A 24,698-nucleotide genomic window follows, 5' to 3' on the forward strand; every position below is an offset into this window, starting at 1 on the left:
TCTCTCTTTGTTTTTATGTTTAATTGCTCCTTAACGAACTCTGTAGCAATTATAATAGCGCCGTTGGTCTTTTTTTATGACTCGAAGAGAAGCTTTGGGATTTTACAATTTTTTGGCGACGCAATTTTGTTCATGTCTTGAATTTTGACTTCTTTCTATTTGAGCCATTACCTCCGTTTTTTGATTGTTGACTTCTGTTATTGAACATAGGACTTCAACAATAGTTGTTTGCAATCTATAGCAATTAGGAGCTACTGGTAATATTCAAGGTGAAGAGGTCAAATTTTGACCCCATTTAACCACCTTGCACCCCTCCCCAAACTACTGCTTCCCCAGCTCCCCCCCCCCCGCCCACACACACACACATGCCCCCCGTCAACCTACCTCCCACGATCCTCTACCCCCTCAAACCCCTCCCACCTAACACCCCCTCCCCCTCTTCAAAGAGCACCCTTTTTGAACTAAACATTAGAGCCGAATTCTTTGAAACACTACAGTTCTTTTATATTAACTTTTTTGTCCAACTTTTTTTGAGTTTTCGAGTTTGAAAAATTTAGTTTAAAGATTGTTTTCAGGACGCTTCGAGTCGTTTCCGGTATTCTACCGACTATGTTTTTTATTTTCAATTTTTTGTTTGACCGATTTTTTTCTGACCCATTTGACTTTTTCTTTCAAAAACTGGATAAATAGCGCCCAGCGGGCATTAAGTTCTCTTAGAGCATTTCAGCTCGCTAGTCTCCAAGTATCCACAGAAACTGTTTTGGAGACTAATACTTGTGGTGTGAAGGATGGTTCTTAGAGGTTGAACATCCCCCCCCACCACAACAAAACCCCCCACCCCCCCCCCCCCCCCCAACTTAGCCCACCCACCACTGCGCTCACCTCACGCCCCCTCAATTAATTTAAAGCAAGCCTCTTGTGGCTAGCTACTGACGAAGGCAACCACTCGTCTGTCTTTGAGAGCAATTCACCCAACGTCCGTCGGTTATGTTTATTAATTGTATTTTTCGGACAAATTTGCTTAATCATCCAGGACATATTCGAATGATTCATCGGCCTGCTTACAATAATTTAAATGAGCTTCGTTTATATTGTCCCAAGTCAGCTTCTGCTTTGAGTCGATTCCGCAGTCTTTCAGCTTTGTTTGATTCGGAATCGCAGTTTCCTGCGAGGTTCTCATACCAAGGAAACGGTGTCTTGTTTTTTCTGACCCCCTTTCTTTTCAGTTGCCTAACATAACCCAGATTTTTCAACCCTCTATTTCACACGGTTTTTTATTTTTAGTTCAAATTAACGGAAAAATAAATAATACGTATGGATTGAGTAAAGATTTTTGGCATCAACACGTAAAATTAGATTTTTGCAAAAAGGTTCAAAAATTTCCGGGTTTAACAGATAAAGGGTCGAAGAGAAGTAAAAGCAAGGGAAACAGCTCTGATTAGTGTCGTAAAATGCACAATGGAGGACATTTTGGGACTGGATATTCATGCGAACAAATGGGCGGTTGCGGGAGAAAATTGCCTGGTACAAACAGGAACAGTCGAACAGGTTGGCTTTCGAGAGGTTTCTGTGGAAGAATTGTGTGTTATTGGTGAGTACCCTAGTCGGAAAAAAGTTTATCTTGTAAGATCTTGCAAGGTTCTGACAGAATCTTACTAGATAAACTTTTTTCTTAAAAGAATCTTACAAGATACAGTTTTTATTTCAAGAAAATTACAAGATACACTTTTTCTTACAAGAATCTTACAAGATACACTTTTTCTTTCAAGAATCTTACAAGATAGCCTTTTTTGATTTTAAAACTGGTTTTCCGCCTCCGGCACCTATTCTTATGACCTATACTCGGAGAAAAATTTAAGACGTTGCAAGATATGAATGTACACATATTTTGGCATCAAGAAAAGAAAAGGAAGCCGAAAAGTAAAAACATCATCACCGCTTGGCCCGTAAAGTGAAAACGGGACACACCTAAACGCTTATCATAGAAAATCACTTTTTTTAACAAAGCAAATGTTGCACAGTTTTATCAGTTTATTTATTTTAGCGTTGATGGTGGTTTATATAGTATTATAGTATTTTTAAAAATTTTTAGGAAGAGGTTGATATAGCCACAACAATCATAAATACCATAATACAGAATAAACTCAATTATAGATGGCCAAAATCTAGGACATAAGATGGTCAAGATAAAGGATGATAACAACAGCCACTTGTATTGTAGATAAAGCAAATCAAAACCTTTAAAATGCAGTTAATCAATACAGTTAATCAGAACCTCTAAGATGTTCATGAAAACATTTACAATATTTTTTATCAATTATCTGATTATCTATTGGATTTCATTAGTACATAGATATGTTTTGGAGTTTGGATACTTCGTGTTTGGTTATGTCATGTGGAAACGACACCATTAGCACGTATTGCTATCTTTCTATAAGAAATTCAAATGTTTCAGGAGTATTCGTAACTAATGAATTTCCTTTTTTGTCAACCATTAAGCCTCTTAAATTCGTTCACTAGCGTTCACAATTTTTGATTGATTAAGTTAGTCTGCCAAGATGGTGCATCTGTGCCATTGTCCTTTTGAACTCATCATGCGTCCCAGCAACAACTTCTGCTTCCCCCTCAACCTTCAATTGTCAATCCCTTTCATATCCAAGTTCACTGACAAAGAAAGTTCAGTTTCCAGTCAAGTAACACACTTATTCAAAATATTGACTACTTTCTACTTCCCAATACCATTGTTGGTATAATTGAAGGCCAAGTACGGGTAATGAAATGAACAATTAGTTTGATTACGTCAGCAGTTTGTTGAAGGTCGCTACTGCTAATGCACTGGGGGTTGATTCGTTGGAGGAACACTGCGGTGTTTGGGGGCACTTTCAGTCACCACGAATTGCGTGATTTCGCGTACCAAAAGTGGCAAAACTTTCAATTATAGAATCGGATTTGGTAATGTCATTCATGCTCTTTCTGGCTTTGCTCAGAACTATATGCTTTGCGATGAAGTCCTGAGTTGTCAGCCTCATTCATCAATTTTCTATCATTCTAGCCTTGTAATTGTTGGCCATTTTTCACTTTGCTTAATCATTATTGTGAGGTCTGATTATTCATTGCACGGTTAGGCTTTTGAATTGTTTGATAGGTAAGTTGAAGCGCCAAAAGATTTTAAAAAAGCTGTAAGGACTTTTGATGTAGGTGGTATGATTCAGAGTTCTTACATTAACTTTTATAAAAAAGTTTTATCTCATTTCTTTCCAGTTTTTGGCTGCCAATAAAAAAGTTTTGAAATTTTCTGTTTCATTTTCATCATTTCAGCACGATGTTATTTTGTTTCAATTATGAGTAAAGATCTCAAAACAATGGCAGTAAACAAAAGTCATCATGAACTAAAAAAATTATGATCCCAGCGTCTTTTCCTCATTTGTTGCAAATTCGGACAGATCGTGTTTTGGTACCCCTACATTTTCGCCGAAGAACAACTGGTTTCAGATAAAAAAGTGAGATATGAATTTATACTTGATCTTTTTATAATTGAAAAACCGATTTGCCTTTCATAGCATCGATTCTCTATTTCCTTTAATATTTCAAATTTTCAAGCCGGAATCCTTGCAAAACTGCTTGAATTGATTCTGGCCCCTCGTAAAACTCAAGTCTAAAAATTATTTCAAATGAAAAAAACAAGCCTGAAAATTAAAACTTTTTTCTTCGTCTGAAGCACTCTTTTCAACAAAAACGGTTAAAATAAATGTAATAATTTTTTAAAACGACTCAGAAATATTTCTCTGAATGACTTCATTGGCATCTGTGCGGGGTAACCAAAATTATACTGGATACTAAACGCACGGCTTGTATTTAACAGGTTTTTTTGAAGTGAGGATAATAAAACCACCACCGAGTCAAAATCAAATTGCAGAAAAGTACAGAAAATGGTGAAAACCTTAAATTTAAACATAGCATACAAAAAAACGCAAAAGAAATTTTTTTTGGTGTGAAGTTGACTAGACCTCTTTGAGCTGAGGACCAACTTTGAACTAGAAATGCTATTATCACACAAATACTAATGGAGTCAAGGGTTGGAATTAAACTATTAGAAATGGATATGGCAAAAATTTCTCAAAGATCTAGGTTCCTTGAGTAACCAATTATTATGCGTCTGAATTTATAACGCACTAGTGTGGTTTTAATTTTTTTTTAAATGACACTGTTTGGCCAATTCCACTACTAAGTTCAGCTAATCTTCGATACCGCTTTTGCTCCGCTTTGCGCAAAGTTTTGCAGTGTTTTGAACTATATCAGGCATCAGTTTCCAAACAGCAAAATAATAGTTTCAGAAAACTTCAAGCAAAACCTTAATAAATTTGACAACACCAGCACCGGTTTCAAAACCATAAAAACAAAATAAAGCGAAAAAAAATATTTTCACAGAATGATTTGGTTGCTTCCTTTTAATTGTTGCTTTCTATTGCCCTTGCGTTTCTGTATTGGTCACTCAACTGACAAAAATGACAAAGTTTTCCCGTTTAAAAAAAATACCATCAGCTTGATGAAAACCTTGACCTGTGCAGACAAATTTTTATGATCAAAATCCAATTTTTTAATACTCCTGACCCAGCATTGACATATAGATCATTGCTCTTGCCAACCATTTCATTTATGCTTTAAAAATTGAGGCTTCTCTCCACTTCTCCGTCCAGTTTTCGGATTTCTGGGCACTTCTCTATCACGACTAAGGTTTGTACTGCTGCATATAGAGATGCTGAGAAAAAAATTCTAGCCTTCAAAAATTATTGAAAAAGGCACACAACACAATTCCGATAATTTTTATTTTGGAATTTCGGTTATTCGTATGTTTACGTCAACGTAAACTTTGAACTTGAATTACAAATACTAATGAAGTCGAGGGTTGGAATTAAACTAACAGAAATGAAAATGGCAACACTTATTCTTCCACAAACATCTCAAAGATACAGATTTTTCGAGTAACCAATTATTTTGCGTCTGAATTTATAACGCACTAGTGCGGTTTTCAATTTTTTTTCAAAATAAGATTGTTTGGCCGATTAGACTAATGAATTCATCTAATCTTCAATACCGCTTTTGCTCCGCTTTCTGCAAAGTCTTCAGTGCTTTCAAGTTTCTAAGGCATCAGTTCCAAACAGCAAAGACCTTTCAGATAACTTCAAGCGAAACCTTAATAACTTTGGCAACACCAGCACCGGTCTCAAAACCTTTAAAAAAGCGAAAATAAATGTTTTCACAAAATGATCTGGTTGCTTCTTTTTAATTGTTGCTTTCTATTGCTCTTGCGTTTCTGTATTGATCACTCAAAAGACAAAATGAAAAAGTTTTCCTGTTTGAAAAAAATTATCAACAATTTGATGAAAATTTTGACATGTGCTGACAATTTTCTCTGATCAATATCCAAATTTTTTTAATACACTTGACCCAGCATTGACAAATAGATCATCTCTTGCCAACCATTTCAATTTTGCTTAAAAATTTGATACTTCTGTCCACTTCTCCGTCTGTTTTTCGAATTTCTGGCCACTTCTCTATCACGACTAAGGTTTGTACTGCTGCTTATAGAGATGCTGAGAAAAAAATTCTAGTGTTTAAAATTATAGAAAAAGACACACAACACACTTCGGATGATTTTGGTTTTTGGTGTTTTGGTTATTCTAATGTTTATGTCAACGTCGTCGATTATTCGGACAGAAAATAACGAAAAGAGACTGAATCCTTTGCGATTGAAACTTATAGCAAGACACAAACCCTTCACTAATGTTGATGACAAATATTGTCCATCATTTGGACAGAAACTAGGGAAAAGAGTCAGAATTCTTTACAAAGCAAACAAGTGGTGAAAAATAATCATCACAGCTGATTCATCACAATAAAGTGAGAAAGTCGCCTACTTTTTTACTGACATAGACCACTAGGGTTCAAACAGTTTCTCGTTTGCTAATCATGCTTCGAAGTATATGGAAAAGATTGATAAAAACTTGTTAAGCAGATGAAAAAAATTAAATTCTTAGTCTAAATCCTCTATGCATTTAACAACAAGGGCTATCGATCATCAGATTTTTTTTGTTTGTGCCCCTCAACTCCCGCTTAGTGGGTGCATGTCATTTGCATTGCCACGACGCACGTACAAAATGATTAAATAAGGAAATTATGTAAGGGCGCGCGCTCTGTATCTGTAGTGTGCATAAGGTACTTGGTGAGTGGGGCACAAACAGACACAAGCGTATTCATATTGGATACTGAAACGCGCTGCTTGTATTTAACATGTTTTGAAGTGAGGAAAGCAAAGGCTTCACCCAGACAAAATCGAGATTCGCATGTTTGCTAGGAATAAGAAAAATTAAGGAAATGAAGACTGAGATCAGGAACGTACAGAAAATAACGAAAATGTTATTTTTAAACATAGGGATAAACAAATTATATAAGAGTATTATGTTTGTTGTGAAGTTGATTTGACCTCTTTGAGCTGACCTCGAACATTAAACTAGAAACGCTAATATCTTTCAGAAACTAATGGAGTCAAGGATTGGATTGTGTACGGCAACAATTTCTTTTTTAATTTTCTCAAAAAAGTAAATTCTTTGAGCAACAATTTTTTATCCGTCTAATTTTAAATCGCACTAGTGCGATAACTAACATATTTATTTCTAAATTAGAACTTTTGGTCGATTAGACTACGGGATTCCCCTACTATCCTAAACCACTTTTGCACCGTTTTCCGCGAAATTTGCAGTGTCTTTAAGTTTCACAGGCAACAGTTTCAAAACAAAAACGGAAGAGTTTCAGAATATTGCAAGCCAACCCCTAAAACTTCTGACAACACCAGCAACAGAATCAAAACCCTAAAAATGAAAAAAAAATCGAATAATAACTATTTTGCGTCAAATTGATCTGGTGGTTTCTTGCTAATTGATGCGTTCTATTGCTCGTGCGTTTCTCTATTGGTCACTTAATTGAAAATAATGAAAAAAGTTTCCTTGTCGATTCAATTACCATCAAATTCACGTGCAGGCCGATTTTTATGATCGATGTAAACTTTTTTTTATACTCTCGACCCAATATTGACAAAGAGATCATTGCTGTTGCCAACCATTGCATATTTGCCACAATTTTGTGGCTTCTGTAATGGAAACTTTTCTTACCTAGGCAGAACCTAGGCAAATGGAAACTTTTTTTCTTGGCCAATTCTCTATCAAGAGTAAGGTTTGTACTGATGCATACAAAGGTACTGAGAAAAAAAGTTCTAGCGGTTGAAACTTATAGCAAGAGACAAACCGTTCACTAATGTTGACGACAATTTTGTCCATAATTTGGACAGAAAATAGGGAAAGGAGTCGGAATTCTTCACAAAGCAAACAGGTGGTGAAATATAATCATCACAGTTGATTCATCACAATAAAGTGAGAAAACGCCTGCTTTTTTACTGACATAGACCACTAGGGTACAAGCAATTTCCCATTTGCTAAGTGGACTTCGAAGTTTATGGAAAAAATTGATAAACTGATTAACTTGTTAAGCTGATGAAAAAATCTCAAATCCGTAGTCAAATCCCTCGTCACATTTTACAACATGGGCTAACGATTTTCGGTTTTTTTTACGTTTGCGCCCCCCATATTTGCGCGCCCCAGGCTCACGTGCCATATTTTTGCATAATGATTTAGTATGTAATGGCGCGGGGGGATGCATAACGTACTGGGGGGGCACAATCGGAAAAGATCCCAATTTTCAAAAAGGGACTCTGTAACCACCGCATTGAACCTTTTCAATTGATTTTGAACTGTAGCAAAAATGGACTTTGGAAAGAACACTCTATCCCTACTTTGAATAAGAAAATTAGGTATTCCTCATTATATCCCCCACTAAATTATAGCCACCCATTATGGTATGAGAAAACCGGTGTCCCACTTTTTCACCCCTGTTTATTTAACCCCTCTATCATTTAACCCCTCTATCATTTCACCCCGATTTTAATCTTCTGTAAAATAAGGACTATTTAGTTAGCAATATAGTCATTTGGCCATGCCTCGCGGGCCATGGCCATGCCTTAGCGGCCCGTGGGACTTGATATGAAACTATCACAACCGAAAATGGGATTAAGTTATCAACTTAATTATGACAAAATATGCCTTTAATGTCGACTCCTAGTTGGCGGGTAGAAATGATAGAGGGGTGAAATGATAGAGAGGTTAAAAGATACGGGGTTAAAATATGCGGGGTTGAATGAATCGGGGTGAAAAGAAGTAGAACCGAGGAAATCTCCCTGCATCTTTAATGAGAGCTTCCAATTAAAATTTAGGATTAAAAAATCAAATCAATTTTTGACAGATTTCATTTCTATTGCGAACTCAAAATAGATATTAACCTCAAATTAAACCGGTTTCTTCAATATGAGCGAAGTGATTTAAACTTGTCCTGGGCTAACCTGTGTGCAACTGGTGACCGGACAATAGATCGAAAGGACAACAGATCGAAAACAGAAAAATTGGGACAATAGATCGAAAATTAATCTCTATTCTTATTGGTTCAAATTAAGCATTATTTGCGAGCTGCAATATATTTACCACATTATGGCCATGCCTCGCGAGCCATGGCCATGCCTTACCGGCCGGTGGGACTTGATATGAATCTATCACAACCGAACAAAATATCACAACAGAACATGTTATGCTGTATAGTAAGTGAGCGCTCAAATCTGATTGGTCAATACGCAACTTGAATAATTTAATTTTCGATCTATTGTCCCAATTTTCGCTTTCGATCTGTTGTCTTTCGATCTATTATTCTAGCACCTGTGCAACTATGTTTTCAGACACGCCCTGTGTTTACGGCTACCTGGCTGGTATCACAATTGACGTCAGTTCGAACTCCAATATGCAATTCCTTGGCAACTACAACGTTATGCTTGATTGTGCTGAACAAGCGCTTCTTGACGACAACGTTTTTGCTACTGTGATGACGAGCCCTTATGAGCCGGTCTTAATATCTGCTCCCCCACCTACTTGCGATAAAGTTCGCCCTCCTGATGACGACACACCTGTTCACGTTGTTCCACACACTGGATTCATGACTTGCTTTCTAAAAGGTACGGGTACTATACGGAAAAGTTTGATTTCGGAGCGCATTGATTTGGTTCGGAACAGGCACCAGTCTGGACATAGAAACTTTTGAACCCGCAAACATTTCGTTGGTTTTTTTTCGTATTTTAGCAAATTTGCCAAAAATCAGCGACAATGTCAAAATCACCGACCAAATTGGCGTTCCTTCGTCGCTAATTCCGGTAGTGAATTCTAGCGCCAATAGAACAGCGAAAATCGGCGACAACCAACCTATATACCAAACTTTAAGCGTAACGCATTTTTTTGCGCTCGTTTAGCTTCCTGATCTTAACACATGTGCGTAAAATAAATGCTTAAACTATTATTATTAATGTATGTACAATCAAGTTCAATCAATTTAAAAGGCATCAATCATTAAAATAGAAAGTTCGAAATTTCGGAAAGATGAGTTTATGCTCCTGTTTTTTCAGAGTTTTTTCCTTTAAAACCAATTGATTGCTCTTGATGCTGGTAGCAATTTCAAGCGCCGGGAAGAGTTTCTGCTGGCTCTGCTTGCTTTTACTCTTTTTCTTGGTGTTCCTGGCTAGCCTCGTAGAAGTTGATTAGTTCGTTGTATTTCAATGCGTGGTAAGATATCAATAAATTGTTTATTCAAAGTAAAAAAAAAGTCGTTTATTAAGAAAAATTATTCAAGAAGCAATAAATATTGAGAGTGGGAAAAGTAGTTAAAAAAATAAATAAACAAATAAAAATTGGGCTGCGCTCGCGTCAGGGAATGAATTACTGAGCCTCATTTGATAAGAGAATTAAAGGTCTGCGCTAGTCGTAAAAAGTGTAATTGGTGTAACTTTGTTCATGAAGGCAAGCGTTAAGACGCGTTAAAATAAATTGAGGGAAGGAAGCGTTTTGAAGAATGAAGTAAAATACAGAAGGAATAATAAGTTAAAAGTGCTAAGCTAATGTAAACCTTAGATCCACTGAACCAAACCGCGCATAGTACTGTGTTATGTCGTTAGTTGTATAACCGTAACTTAACTTTGATAAAGATATCAGTGGAGTGAATGTGAAAAAATGAGAAAATTTTCTAGGTTTAAAATGATGTTAATCGAGTAACAAAAGCTGTGTAAATTGCTGTTGTTTTCCTTGTGATTTTCACAGCTAAGCCCCAAATTTACTAGCTGAGCGGCTGGCTTAGCTGTTCGGTTAGGAAGTTGTTGGTTCGACTTTTGCCCCGGATTAACTACGCAAGCGGCTGGCACTAAGTCATTGGATGATGGTTGTTCTGGCTTTTCTACGATATAGAAACTGGTAAAGAACATTAGCAGGACAGATGGCCCAGTGTGCTTTGATAACTGTTTTTTTGGACGTTGTCTCTTTTTCTGGATCAGTTCAGGTATTGATTCGATCTTGTTTTCTTTTGCCCGTTTCAGGTACCCATTTGCTAATCTAATCTGGATATCTCTTACTGCAGGTATATTGGCCTCTTCATGGAGTTTTTTGGCACTGTACCAGCGGGTCTTCCTCATACAAATTCTTAGTGCTCTATTTTGGGTCAGTTGTATGTTGTTGATAAATGAATTAGATTGGTCAATCCAGCAGGCATTCGAATAGAGAAATAGAGGTCGAACCATGAATTATACAAGGTCAGTAAGCACTCTTCATCAATGTCGATCTGACTGAGCCACCATAGTTGGTAGATTCTTTTGTTTGCTCTTGCCATCAAACTTTTGCAGTGTTGGTTTCATTTTAGATGTGGGGTAAGGTTTACGCCAAGAAATTGATTGAATTTGCGCCTTCGGTTTTTGTACCATTGATAACAAGTTCTAAACTGGAAACTCCTTTTGACGAATTTTTAAAAAGCTTAAAATTTGTATTGCCTGGATTTATTCTTATCTTTAGTTTTTCGCACCATTTGATCAATTTGTCTGGTGAACAATGAAGTTTCTCTTGAATTATTCTACAGGAGCGCGACCTGTAGTAAAGGGCAAAATCATCAGCAAATTGCGAAATTTGTGCCGGTATTTCAGGAATGGCGCTGACGTAATCCAGGAAGAGTATTGGTGCAATGACGCTGCCCTGAGGTACTCCAGCTAGTGTTGAAAATGTGCTACTTTTTGAGTTATTAATTTTCATGAAGATGCTTCTCTGAGAGAGAAAAGAGTTAACCCATTTTATCAGAGGTTTATGCACATCAATTTGTAGCATTTTGTTTTGAAGTCCTAGTCTCCACACTGCATCAAACGCTTTTTCAATATCTAGGCAAGCAAATCCGACCATTTCGGACCATTGAAAGGCTTCTGTTACGTGCTGAGTAAGTTTGAGCAAATTATCGGTTGTGCAACGTTTCCTTCTATACGCACTTTGCATTTTACCGAAAACACCATTTTCTACACAGTGCGCTAGAACAAAATTCTTTACTTCTGTTTCACAAATTTTTGCAATGCAATTGGTTAGGCTGATTGGTTGGTAATTTTTTGCATCTTTTTTGTTTTTGATCGGCTTTGGTAACGTTTTGACTTGTGACTCTTTCCATGTAGTTGGAACATAAGAATTGTTTATTGAGCTAGTTATCAGGAGACAAATATATGCTTTGAGGCAATTAGGTAACCTTTTCAGGATGTTATAGCTGAAATTTTCTGGTCCCGGACTTGATCTTCTTGTTTTCTTCAAAATTTCTTCATAATCGTCTACTTTTTTAATTCAGTAGTTATTTGGTTCAGTTTTTTTGTATTGGAGAAACATTTTTGTTTCGTTTTTGACTTTCTCTAAGTGCTCATTTAGTTCCAAGTTTTCGTATATATGATCTTTCATTGTATCTTGTAGAAGATCTTGTTTTGAAGATTTCGCATTTCTCAATGTCTGTTTTCGCTCTGAGTTGTTTATATGAGATTTCAGCACTTTTTTCAGTTTCATTTGGTTTTTTTGAATCACCACATAAAGCTTTAACTGCTCTCCAAATGCTTTTGCTCCCCTTATTTGAGCACTTGCGATCAATTTTGATTGTTTGATTTTTTCCGATCTTTTCATGGACCTCTTTATTTCTTTTTGGAGGAAATTCATTTCCTTTTTCAGGAATTTGTACTGTTCTCCGTTTGTTCTTTTCAGCTCTCTTCTTTTAGTAGCTTCATGTTCAAATGGAAATCTTTTTTGTTGGATATACGACTTCTGTCGCGAGAATTGAATGATCAGTACAAGTAATTCATCTAGTTGATTTAGTTCTTCTGCTTTTGGATAGACTGGTGGATCTATCACAGAGCTTTTCTATTCTTGTCTGACAATCTGGTTGCTTTTTTCAAGTTGATTTTTGCCTTCAAATCGAATTTGCTTTGAGTCATTATATTCAAGGTTATAATTGTTGAGCTGTGGTCACTACCAAAGTCATCGGAAACATAAAATGTGTCAAAAAATTTGAAGACTGATTGATCGGCGAAATGTAGATCAAGCATATTTCTACATTCTCCCTGCTCTGATTGATATTTGTGGTAACCGTTATTTAAAAGCTTGAATTTTCCAGTTTCAGTAGTTTCGATTACTTTATCACCATTTTCAGTGTTATATGTGCAATTTAGCTCTTGATGTGGAGCGTTGAAATCTGCACAGATAAACACGTTCTTCATTTCAGTTTCAAAAATTTCTGATAGATTTAAATCGCGACCTGGTGAGTTGTAAAGTGCTATAACCCCGAGATGACCTGTAACAGTTACTTCAAAGCATGCCTTTATTATATCGAACATTTTTCCTCGCTCATTTCTATCAAACTTTTCTGGTTTAACTTCTATTATTGTCGTTCCCTTCTTTGCTAAAATGATTGACCCATGTGACTTACTTGCTCTCGTTTCCGTAACTACGAAATAATCATCGGTTAGATTTTCTTTTTGCAGGCTCTTGAATTCATTCAGGCACACAATATCAATATATCTTTTTCCTCCAAAAATCCGAGAAGTTCTAAAATTTTGTTGGATAAGCCTCGGCAGTTCCATTTCAATATTTTATTTTTATCCATGTTGACTGAATTGATGGCTATTTGTTGAAATTAATTGCGTTGGAATATTCATGAAATTGTTGTTAGCATTTTTGATGCTATCATGAACTTTTTGACCTTCTATTTTATCACCGAAAATTCTGCTTGCACTAATACTGACAGCATTGATGATATCACTGTAAGACATTGTATTGAAGGTTCAACGGATTTTGCTGAGTACTTCAGCAACCAGAACATTTATGTTTATTGCTGAGACAGTTGAGTTTGTTTGTAACATTTCGGTTTGTCTTTTTGCCACTGCTGAGTACTTGATATCTTGTTTTCCCTCTGTCGCTTCAACAACTGCGTTTTGATAGGAGGAGCATCTTTTGTACACAGACGCGTGCGATCCAGCACAATTTGCGCATTTGGCATCACAGGCAACGCTGCTCGTTATCTACACTAAATGGCGGAGTGCCCATTTTTCTGACACTTGAAGCATTGTTTTACATGTGGCGGCTCTGTGCTTGGTTCACATCTGTAGATTAGCCAACCAATCTTTACACCGTGCTTTTGTGCTGCTAAAACATGATTTGTTGAATCTGTTATTACCCTGATAAGCTTTGTAGGTTTGCCACTTGCTCGGCTTATAATCCTTGACAATTTTACTACTTTCATTCCGTTATTGCTCAAGAGTTCCTCTTTTATTTCTTTTTCTTGGATGCTTTGATGCACATTGACTATAACAAACCTTGGCTTGGACTTGTTTTTTGGCAGTGTGTTTCTCGTGTTCACATTAGCGTTGGGGAATACTTTTTGCAGGTTTGTATTTGACATAAGACTATCTCTGGAGGCTTTGTTTTCCGGTTGGATAAAGAAGTCGGAAGAGTTTGGCAATTCTCTAATTCTTGGTATTTTCATTTGTGGGAATTTTGTCTTCATAGCTCGGGCACATTTCACTTGAGTTGGTCTCGGATTGATTGTTATAACTATTGGTCTAACTGTCTCTGATATCAAACTCCTCTCGTTTTGGTTTCGAAAACGCTTACGTTTGTTTTGAACTTGAATAAAATCTTGTTCATCCTGTGAAGTATCATCAGCGGTTGCTCTTGCTTCTGATAGGAGAGCGCTCAGTTGGCTCATTTTGGCCAGGGCCTCACTGAGGGCTATTCCTTAGCAGAACGACGAAGATAAGTTTTCGAAACAACTTTTAAAGCGTAGAGACTAAGTGAAAAAAGCCAATTAAAAGTCAGGATTTTAAAAAGCAACTCTTAGTGAAAAATCTCGTTTTATAAAAAGACTCACTCCCAAAGGACGCTCCTACACAAAAAGGAGTACTTGCTTTTCAAAAGCGCGCCCCGGGTCGAGGTGTCATTGCTAAAAGTTGCTAAGAAGGTAAAATTTGCGCTAAATGTTGTGATTGGACGCTTAAAATTGATGTCATTAGCGCTGAATGCAAGTGATTAAAAACTTGCCGCTAAAATAAGCGTAATTATTTACCGGTAAAACTTTCTAACATCTGCAGTTTTGAGCAAGGAAATGTTAATTTCACTTTCGTTTGGTAGGTGCGAAAAAAACATTCAACGATACCAACCAAAAATCAGGAAAATTTTTCTAAAAAAGCACCGCTAAAAAATGCAGAATGCATGCATATTGCCATAAAGCAGAATGATTGTGTTTTATGGTTTCAAAAAATACTTAAAGCCGAATTAAACCCAATCAGCTAAAATATCCGAATTTTGCCCAGTATCATAATCTTTTGATAACTTTTGATAATTTAAACTAATTACCAGAAAGACTAGTTAGCATAACAATGCCTTGAGATAATTTATATAATGCAACAAAATATTTTCCCCAAGTTCAAAATTTAAGTCTAATTCGACATGCTTTGCGGGCCAAGGACATGCCTCAATGGACTATGTGGGGAGTTGACAAAAACGTGTATCACAAGCAAACCCAGCATCAATTCCGCTTAACTGTGTCAAAGCATGCTTCAAGGGTGTACCACTTAATTGTAATGAGATTAATGAAAGACAAGATCAGGGGGAATTAAATTGATGTAATGGCATTGTGTGTTCCGACTCATTGCGTATTTTGACATTTCTCTTAACCTGATGTTTTTTTGTAACCTGATTTGAATACAGAAAACATGTGAAATGAGAAAATGAGATGCAGACAACGAAACTGTGACTACTAAGACAGAGGTCAAAGGTTTGAGCCATTATCGTTGCGTTGAATTTTTTCAACAGTTTCGGTGAGTACGCTAAAACATATTTAGGTTCAACGCTAATCTTGAGGTAGAAAGCTCTTGATAGCCCTAAAACTTCAATACAAGCACGTTAATTATGTAGAAGATGGCATAGAAAAAGGCCCATTTTGCCTGGCTGGTCTGGATGTTCAGTAGAATGGAGCTTGACCAACTCTAACGACCAAAAAATCCTCGGTGCTGGAAGTTGTAAACAATGATTTTAAGTGCATACTATAGAAATAAAAGACGTGATCATACTTAAATTTTTTCATAGCACAAACATTACTTTTTCCCAATTTAAAACAAGATCCCAATTTATACCTATATAAACAAGAGTACATTTTTTTAAATCACTTGTACTGTGTCATTTAGATTTTAGTGTGAATTTTTAAAAAATATTTAGCATCTTATATCAACAAAATTAACAAACAGATTAACTGGGCAAAAACATTTGGTTTCTGAAAACCAAATACGATACTGCCAGATATCTACTGCTAAAGACCAAACTTCTTCCGATTAAGATGAGTGTCATTAAATGTGCTTACGGTTATTCTTCAACAAACAAAAAACAGCTCTCATAAACATTTCCGCATTTAAGATAACTTGCGAATTATTGTAAACCAACGAACTCAAGATGTTTTCTTAGAATTGAAGTGCAAGTCAAAATGGACTAATGGTCCAACTGCCCGAATTTTTTTTTCGAAATTGGATTCACACTTCCAATTACAGATAGAAAAGAAATGTCGAAGACCAAATTGAGACGAAAAGTTATAGCAAAAATGCTTAAATGACACGATAGAGTCAAACAGACAGAGGGTTTGCTGGCGTCAAATACCTTATTTATTCAATTATTTCAAGAAATCCTAACCTCATTTTGTTATGAATTATAATATAGACATTTTTTATTTATAAATTTCTAACATAAAACAATTACCGAGTTGTTAATTTAAGTTACGTATTAACTTTACAAGTTCGAAAAAAGTCGGACAACTAAGTATAGCTAATATTTAGGCAATCCCAATGAGATTTAGGTGAATCGATGCACCACGCAAGGAAAAATCTTGCTTTGTCAGTGTTGAATTTCTGTTGAGGTTGTCATTTACGGTTAAATTTGATTATTATACACTCTTTGTTGTCGAGTTAATTCGAGCACACTCTTTACTCTAAAGCTTAAGTCGAGGATGGTAGTTTTCGGTTGAGCCAAAGTTGAACATAGCGTTTAAGTTTGGTCCAAAGCCTGTTCATACGAAACATCTGTCAAGCATTGTCTAATCATACTGGAAACTCTATCTTGAAACTCAGTTTGGAACCTCAATCTGTGATAATTATACCAAATCAAAGGTCATTCTCCAGAAGTCAAGAAGCAGTTAACCGTCTTTGAGATGCCTCGAGTCCATCATAGTGTTACCAATTCTGTGTACTGCTTCGATTTTTTCAGAAAGTTGTGAAGCCTGTTAGTTTTTTTTAAGTCAAAATCTGTTTATATAATGGTTAAGTGACTCTGCCTGAAGTCACTGTGAACTGCGAAGCGTTTCGAGATAATAAGTCAGATTTTCGAAGTGACTTCTGCAGAGTCACTTAACCATGCTTAAAACACGAAATGCACACGTTTTAAATTGACGACAGTCAACGAAATTCAACTTCTGGCTAAGTACCAACTTATGGCATTATAACTTCTGGCACTGCAGACTTTCGCCATTTTAAAATGTGCACATGAGTGTTTTAAGTTTCATTTAGTATTATAATTCATTTTCTGTTTGTATCGAATTCTTTGTGAGAAAGTAACTTGTGAGAAATCTTATTCCAATAATTTAATTTTGTCTGCAAACCTTTTGTTAATGAGTTTCACGCAGTACGAAGTCAATTGTTTGGTTGAGGCTTCTCGGGAAGCTTTTTCAGTAAAGTTCTCATAGTTGAAACTTGTCTGATCTGTAGCTCTAGCATTTTTTTTTCTAATTGTAGTTTTTCTCGCATCAGCAATAGACTTTAATATCTATAGTCATGCACAGAAAGCGCAAGCTCGGAATCAGTGCTCCACCAGAAAAGTGATAATTTCACATTATGTCAGTTTGAATATAATCTCAAGCGATTATTAGTGATTGTTTTTTTAAAAAAATACAATTCATTGAGCTTTGTACATTGCTGAAATAGTTTCATTTAATTCTCTGATAAATTTCACAATTAAAGAAATCGTTAACACAATTTATTTTTGTACGAATAAAAACTTGATATAATAAGTCATGATTTTCAAATCACAAAATTTGAAATAGCAAAGCCAAAACATTGGACTGCAAATTGTCTAACAATGGGCTTTGAAAACTAATTGGAAAAAAATTGATTAAGAAATTAATAAAAAAATAAAATAAATATCTCTCTTTACATAATTTTGAGTTTGCTTTAACATCCATAAAACAAAAAGTATGTGATCAGATATTTAAGAAACGCATAGCTGGAAAGATTATGAAGGACTTCAAGATAGGCGCCATTTGCAGGAATCTTGAGCGTTTATGTTCTCAATTTGGCTTTTCTTTCTAATTTTTGTTTTTTTTTCATTCCATGGTTGTAAATCTTCAGTCTAGTTTTCATGTCTTTTGATTTATGGATTTATAAACTAGCTCTCAGGACTTTCATGACGCACAGTAAATCAATGGCATTTGAAATTTTTTCCGTGCATCCTTTTTAGGCCGTAACATGTGTCCCAGCAACCTCTATGCGCCCGAAGTGCCAGGTGTCTGGATGAGAGGAATCCGGCCCTCATCAGCAGGTACCATTTCTTCTATAAAATTCACCCTATATAGGTATAACTTTTGCAAATCAAATTTGCCCAGGTTAAAGTCCCAGATAAAAACAACCATGTCCAGACCGAAGTTGAACGCACGGGGTACGGGGGGGGGGTCGTTTGTTCAAAAATACATAGTCTGGAGACCTCGAAAAACGATGTTTTTACTTAACTTACTTTACTTTATGAAAAGGTTGTTTTTTACTTTATAGCAATATTCTCCTGATATTTTTCTTAAAATTTGAGAACCCGTACTTAACACCAAGACAATATCAGTAGTGGGCAAGTCTAATGGGTAGTCTAGGAATCAGTACTGATTCAGAGCTGTGGACATAACACATTTGAGACTGATCAGTCTTATTAAATTTAATTGTTTACTGTTTGGTTGTGTTCGTGAAATGCAGATATATATTTCCCCAAATATAACCAAAGGTTAACAACCCTCTAGATTTTAATCTGTATAGTTTAAATGTTTTCATCATTTGAAAAAAATTATAAGGATAATCAATGTTTCATGTACTTTACGCCACTTGAGATAACTCCAATATTTTTTAAGATAAATTTTTTCTACTTATGGAAGAAAGTATGGTTATTTTGATTATTTTTTCATTTTGAGTTAATGAGTTATTACGAATTAAAGAACCAAACCAAGGAAACCTATTCCAAAAAATACTCCTTTTTTAAATATTGGACGAATCTCAAGACGTAGCAAAATAACTATCTAGTAAAATCTGAAATCGCCCGAGTAGGGTTCGGATGTTAATCTTGCAAGATCTTGCAAGAATCTTGCAAGATTATGCATAATCTTGCAAGATTTCCCTGCAAGATCTTGCAAGATTAACATCGTCTTGCAAGAATCTTGCAAGTTTTACATCCGTCTTGCAAGATTCTTGCAAGATTAACATCAAAAATTTTGTAATCAAAGATTAATATCCATTTTGTAATCATAGAACCAAACCAAGGAAACCTAATCCACAAAATATTCTTTTTTAAAATTTTGGATGAATCTCAAGACGTAGCAAAAAAACTATCTAGTAAAATCTGAAATCGCCCGAGTCGGGTTCGGATGTTAATCCTGCAATAATCTTGCAAGAAAAGATTGCAAGATTCTTGCAAGATTAACATCCAAAACTTAAAAGATTTTTGCAAGATTAACATCCAAAAACCATCCAAAAGAAGCCAAAAAAAAACGTCTAAAAAATCGGGGAAAAAACGTTAAAAAAATGCTAAATAATAGCTCTTGAGACTCCAAAATAGCGCAATAGAGCCTAGAAACCTATCCTATAGAGCTTAGAAACCTATTCTATGCAAAAACGAAAACCTCTAAATGTTGAATATACAAAAATGATAAAAGAGCATCACAAGAAGAGCAACAAATAGATCACGTTATATGGTGCCTACTGATCTAGTAATCCTTGTTTGAAAATCAAATTAAAAATTTTTGCTTAATTTTTTTGAAAACCAGTGTTTTAAATACGTTATCACCTGTAAAGTACAGATGAAACTTACTGTTTAGGTCAATCCAAATAACGTTTAGCCAGAAAGATTCCAACTAAGAATAAATGAAACAGAGTTTTGTTTAAATTAAACACTTTTAATTTACTTTTCGCAGTTTGAAATTTCGGATGTTAATCTTGCAAGATTCTTGCAAGATCTTGCAAGATTAACATCCATTTGCAAGAATCTTGCAAGATCTTGCAAGATTAACATCCGGTCTCGGCCAGGGCGCTCACTCGAACTCATCATTTAAGATTCTGCATCCTCTGTACAATTGGGGAGGAAATTAATTCAGACTATAATTATGCCGAAAAATATGCAAATTTACAACGAAAGCCAATTGATTAAAAACTAAACTGTGTGGCCTTTTGTATCCGAAGAATGTGCTATAACGCCTAATTTTTACTCGCACTGCGAAATGTAAAATTTTAATAGTTTTTATTCTAAAATAAAAACGAAACAAATGGATGTCATTAAGTTAGCAATATTTAACCATTTCGAAAGTACTATCAAATTTCTTATCTAATTTATCTTATTTTGTTAGGAAATTTCTTTTGCATTTAGACAGGCATTAGACTTCCCTTTTCTTTCAGATGATCTAAATAACGTAAATCAATCAATCAGCCAGTCTGATAATTTTCATATGTATTGCATTGTTTCCCGAACATATGTAACAACTTTTCACACCTGAACCCAAAAAAAATAATTTTTTAGCCACAGAAGATGGAATGAAACTGATTCAAAAAGGTCGCTGCATCAAACTTTTGTTCGAAGAACATGGAGCAGCTCTAATGGGATACTCAGCATATACTGACAGTAACGCTGTTATGTGGTGTTTTCCATGGAAAATGAGCGACTCTGTCGAGTTTGTAGCAGAAGGAGAAACGGTTAGAATCCTTAATCTTATACCGGTGATTTTGAGTCATTTAATCTCTTACCAATAAGTTTCAATTTACTCAATTGACCCGGGTTGCATGCTGTTTCAGCGTTTTCCCAGGGCTTTTCAGTGCATTATTATGTGTCGTTTGTGAGCTGAATTTTTCGAAAAATCATGCGGCGCAGTTCGGCGCATTTCTTTCACAATTTTCAGAAAAATTCTCGACCGGAAACATTCAGTTTTGGTCAATTTCAATGAAGAGAAAGTTTAAATGTGTGTAAAAAACAAAAAAATACTCAAAACGGAGAAAAGAATATTTTATCAACTCAATAAGTTTTAGACTTTTTAGAATAACAAAAGATCGCATTTCATGCACATTCAAAAATTGAAAGAATATGTTTTTCATGAGGTTTTCATTGGAGGAAAGAACATTCCTTTGGTTCAATTTCTTATCTGATTACCCGTTGAAATTCTAATTTTGATTGATTGCCTTTTTAAAATGTTTGTAGTAAATTGATTATCTGATAAATCCGATTATCAATTTACTACAAACATTTTTAAAAGGCAGTCAATCAAAATTAGAATTTCAACGGATAATCATATAAATTGAACCAAAGGAATGTTCTTTCCTCCAATTAAAACCTCATAGAAAATGATATTCTTTTATAATCTTGATAAAATCTTACAGCTTCCATCACTTTCTGCTTCATTAAAACATACTTAATGCCAATGTATTCTAGGAGCTGGAGACCTGCTTATTCGGTGAGTAATTAAAATAAAGTTTTTTTTTATCCGATACATTTTTTTCACATCATATCAACCTCTTCTGTTCTAGATACGAAACCTTTTCTGTGAGCAAATATCTTGCTGTGATCTTATCCTCGGACAAGTAAACAATGAAGGACATGTTTACGAGGACGTCAGTCTATTATCAAAAACTTCAGCTGTGAATTTTTCTCAAAATGACGAATTTAATTTTACTAACATAACAGTGACAAAAACCATAGATAACACTAACGAAAACTTGTCACTACTTTCCACAATAGCTCAAAAAGACAAATCATGGGAAAACAGGACGGATATCTTTAAACTTTCTCAAATTTGAACTAAATTTGCTTGCTGTCACTGTTTTCCACGCTCTCCCATAACTCTAATATTAAAACAATGGCCATAAAAAACTAACACCGACATTTGGTTTTTGAGCACGTTTGATGGCGTAATGATTATAGTTCAATTTATCATAGAAGATGTAAAAATTTAACCATCTGGTATTACATCTTGTCAATCTAAAAGAAACAGCTGTAACATTTTATGTATTTGCCTGCTTTGTATACATGCATCCCTGTGTGTCTTTTGAGAGCCAGCAAAAATATAAAATTGAACACAATTGTACTCTTTCTATAAGCTGTAAATTGAAGTGTATCCAATCTCAACGACTGCCTTTTGTGTTAATAGCCAAAAACACTAACATTCAAGATAACAATCGGAAAAATGCGATTGTTAAAAATTAAAATCAATGTCATCACTGAAAAATGTTCCTCCTATAAAGACTGCTAACCGTCTTGCACGTAAATAGATAGCATAATTTGAGGTATAAAAATATTTTAATTTAGGGTACTATTTTGATATCACAATGAGTTAAAACTAGCTAGTAAATTAGATGTGTTTCAATCAATGTGCATCGAGCGCGTCAACGGCGGCTATTTTGCGGCAATCTGCCGGCTATGTTTAAGGAGAGGACTCATCGACATTTATTGACAGGCTGCTAAAAAGAAGTAGAGAATTATAGTTGGCAGTTTGAGTTCATAGCAGTTGTATATTGATGTTGATCCTGTCTTATCAAAATATAAAATTTGAATTTTTAGTCTTGCTGGTTTTTGCTTTTTTGTGTTGTTTTATTTCTTATTCTCATTACTAACAGCTCTCATTTGCCTTTTAATGTGGAGTAAATGATTGTCAGGTCATAAATTAATACAATTGTCCTACGATTTTTTAAGTCAAATTGGAGTAGTGATTTTGGTCACGCCGAAACAAGAACTGGAGCAAAAAAGCGATGGGTTTTGCAGCACGCAATTTTTCACTTTAATTTTAAAGTAGAGTTAGAAAACGGTGTTTGAACAAAAATTCGCTTTCTCGCTAGTGGTTTTTTGTTCACATGCGGCAGTTTCATTTCAATCTTTACTTTTTTCGATTTTTTTGGAGCGGATTTTTTCTTAATGGTTTTCCCAATCCATTCATAAATCATTCTAGGCTTATTTTTTTTGTTGGAACCAAATTTCCATTTATCACTAGTGGTTTGTTTGTTTTCACGCCGCATTTTGACTTTGATTTTCTGTTTTTTTAAAGTTTTTGATCTGATTTTTTTAGAAATGGTTTTCCCAATTCACTCATAGTCCGTTCTAGGCCTAGTTAATTGTTTAGTCATTTAACTAGACCTAAACGGGACTTTTCAGGCTATGTTTTTTTAATTCGTCGTCTCCATCGATGCTTCTTAGTACCTGACCTCTTGCAATTGACTTTTTCAATGACTTCAGTGATTTCTAATGCTTTGCAGTTAAAATTTGTGTACTTGACGTCATTTCTGCTTTTGGGTCAATTGGGTGACTTACCTCACTCATAGTCTGTACAAGGTTTAGTCTTCTGTGTAGCCGATGAGAATTCTTTGAATTGCACGTCAGGACTTATCCTGCTATGTTTTTTAAATCGTTTTAACTATTGATCGCGTTTTTCGTTTCACATAAGTCACGATTTCCATCGATCACGATCTTTAATTTTTTCACGCATTCAATTTCACGCAAAGTGTTGAATACAGTCAAAATCAAAAGATCACAATCAAAAGAGACGGGATAAACCGATAAAGCCCGGGCATTAAGTCACTGAGAATTATGTTGTCAAAGTTCATTAGAGTGTTTGCTAGCGGACATTGGTGTCAAGCTCACTATCTTTCAGTTTAGAAGCTCAATTAAGTATAGTTTTAGAATCCAATTAAAACTGCACCCAAATTCGAACATTTTTTGACACTGAAATTAAAACAGAAAAAAAATTCGGTCAATTTATCTCTTCTTTTTTTTGTGTTTCAATCCCGATGTGCATCAAGCGCGTCAACGGCGTCTATTTGCCGGCAATCTGCCGGCTATGTTCAATATAAATAGAATCTCTTTGATCGCGTCTAAAATTTTCCCGCCTGTTCTAAATTTATTAATCTGCGTAAGTTTTTCTCATTTTTTAGATAATTCTTCTAAAATCTTTAAATTATTCGACAGAATTTTTTGCAGTGCGTTGTTCCCACTGGAATCAAATATTTAATTATCTTCTCTGCTACTCTAGGGAAATCTATGATCGAATCTACATTGCCCTTCTATAGGCTTGTTAAGAAATTAACCCTTGAACATAACCCATGTGATTTCCATGGCTGAACAAATTCTTGTTGTTTGATGAACACACCCCACGCCTTCATACCAAATCACGCCAAAGTTTTCCATTGTTTTCATTTTTTAGTTCTAGTTTTTTCCTCGGTTCGGTGTGTTGCGTTTCTGATGCATTGATTCTCAGAGTTGGCATTATAAATTTTATATGTTGCTTCTTCGATTAATAACTTCCCTGTTGTGGTGAAGAAGCAGGCGCGCTTCAAACCGCTGAGCCAAATAAAAAACCCTCACAACCAGTGAACTCTACTCCCCGACTGTGCAACTATATTGTAATAGGAAATAATACCACTGATTTACTGTGCTAAAAAAAATTAGAATTTTTGCCGTTTGTGCCCCCCACCAGTTCGTTATGCGTCCCCAAACGTCAGAGAACGTGTCATAACATAGTATATCACTCTGTAAAAGTTTAGCACGTTCGTCTGGGGGTTCAAATAATATGCATCCACTATCCTGGGGTGCACAAACGGAAAAGATCCAAAACTTGATAAAATTTTGTATGAGGATTTCATTTTCATTACCTCAACAATAAGAGATATCAATACGTAAAAAATGTTCCTCCTACAAAGACTGCTAACTTTCTTGCACGGATATAGATAGTCTGCGTAGCCTGATATTATAATTTGGGTCAAACAAGTAATTTATTGTACTGTTTTGATCTCTTTTCGAACTAAATATAGGTGGTAATTTAATAAAACTAAATTAAATTAAATAATTTATTCCAGCATACGTACATCAACTAACATTTGTATAAACAATTAATGACAATATGCATTGGAAAAAGAAACAAAAACAGCTCAATCAGTTTATCTAGTCAAGAGAATAAGA

The 24,698-nt window shown here is 35.3% G+C and overlaps 1 protein-coding gene across 1 annotated transcript; it reads left to right on the top strand.

The window, feature by feature from the left end:
- Positions 1–1,458: 1,458 nt before the first annotated feature.
- Positions 1,459–21,396, top strand: LOC142350447 (uncharacterized). Its single transcript, XM_075402294.1, has 6 exons — positions 1,459–1,591; positions 8,837–9,109; positions 17,976–18,056; positions 20,283–20,455; positions 21,186–21,207; positions 21,281–21,396. Exons 1-6 carry the CDS (start codon positions 1,459–1,461, stop codon positions 21,298–21,300), a joined length of 702 nt encoding a protein of 233 aa, XP_075258409.1. The 3' UTR covers positions 21,301–21,396.
- The last annotated feature ends 3,302 nt before the right edge of the window (positions 21,397–24,698 follow it).

This window comes from Convolutriloba macropyga, chromosome 12 (genome assembly GCF_964194025.1).
Source record: "Convolutriloba macropyga chromosome 12, txConMacr16.3, whole genome shotgun sequence".
In the NCBI taxonomy this organism is placed as follows: Eukaryota; Metazoa; Xenacoelomorpha; order Acoela; family Convolutidae; genus Convolutriloba; species Convolutriloba macropyga.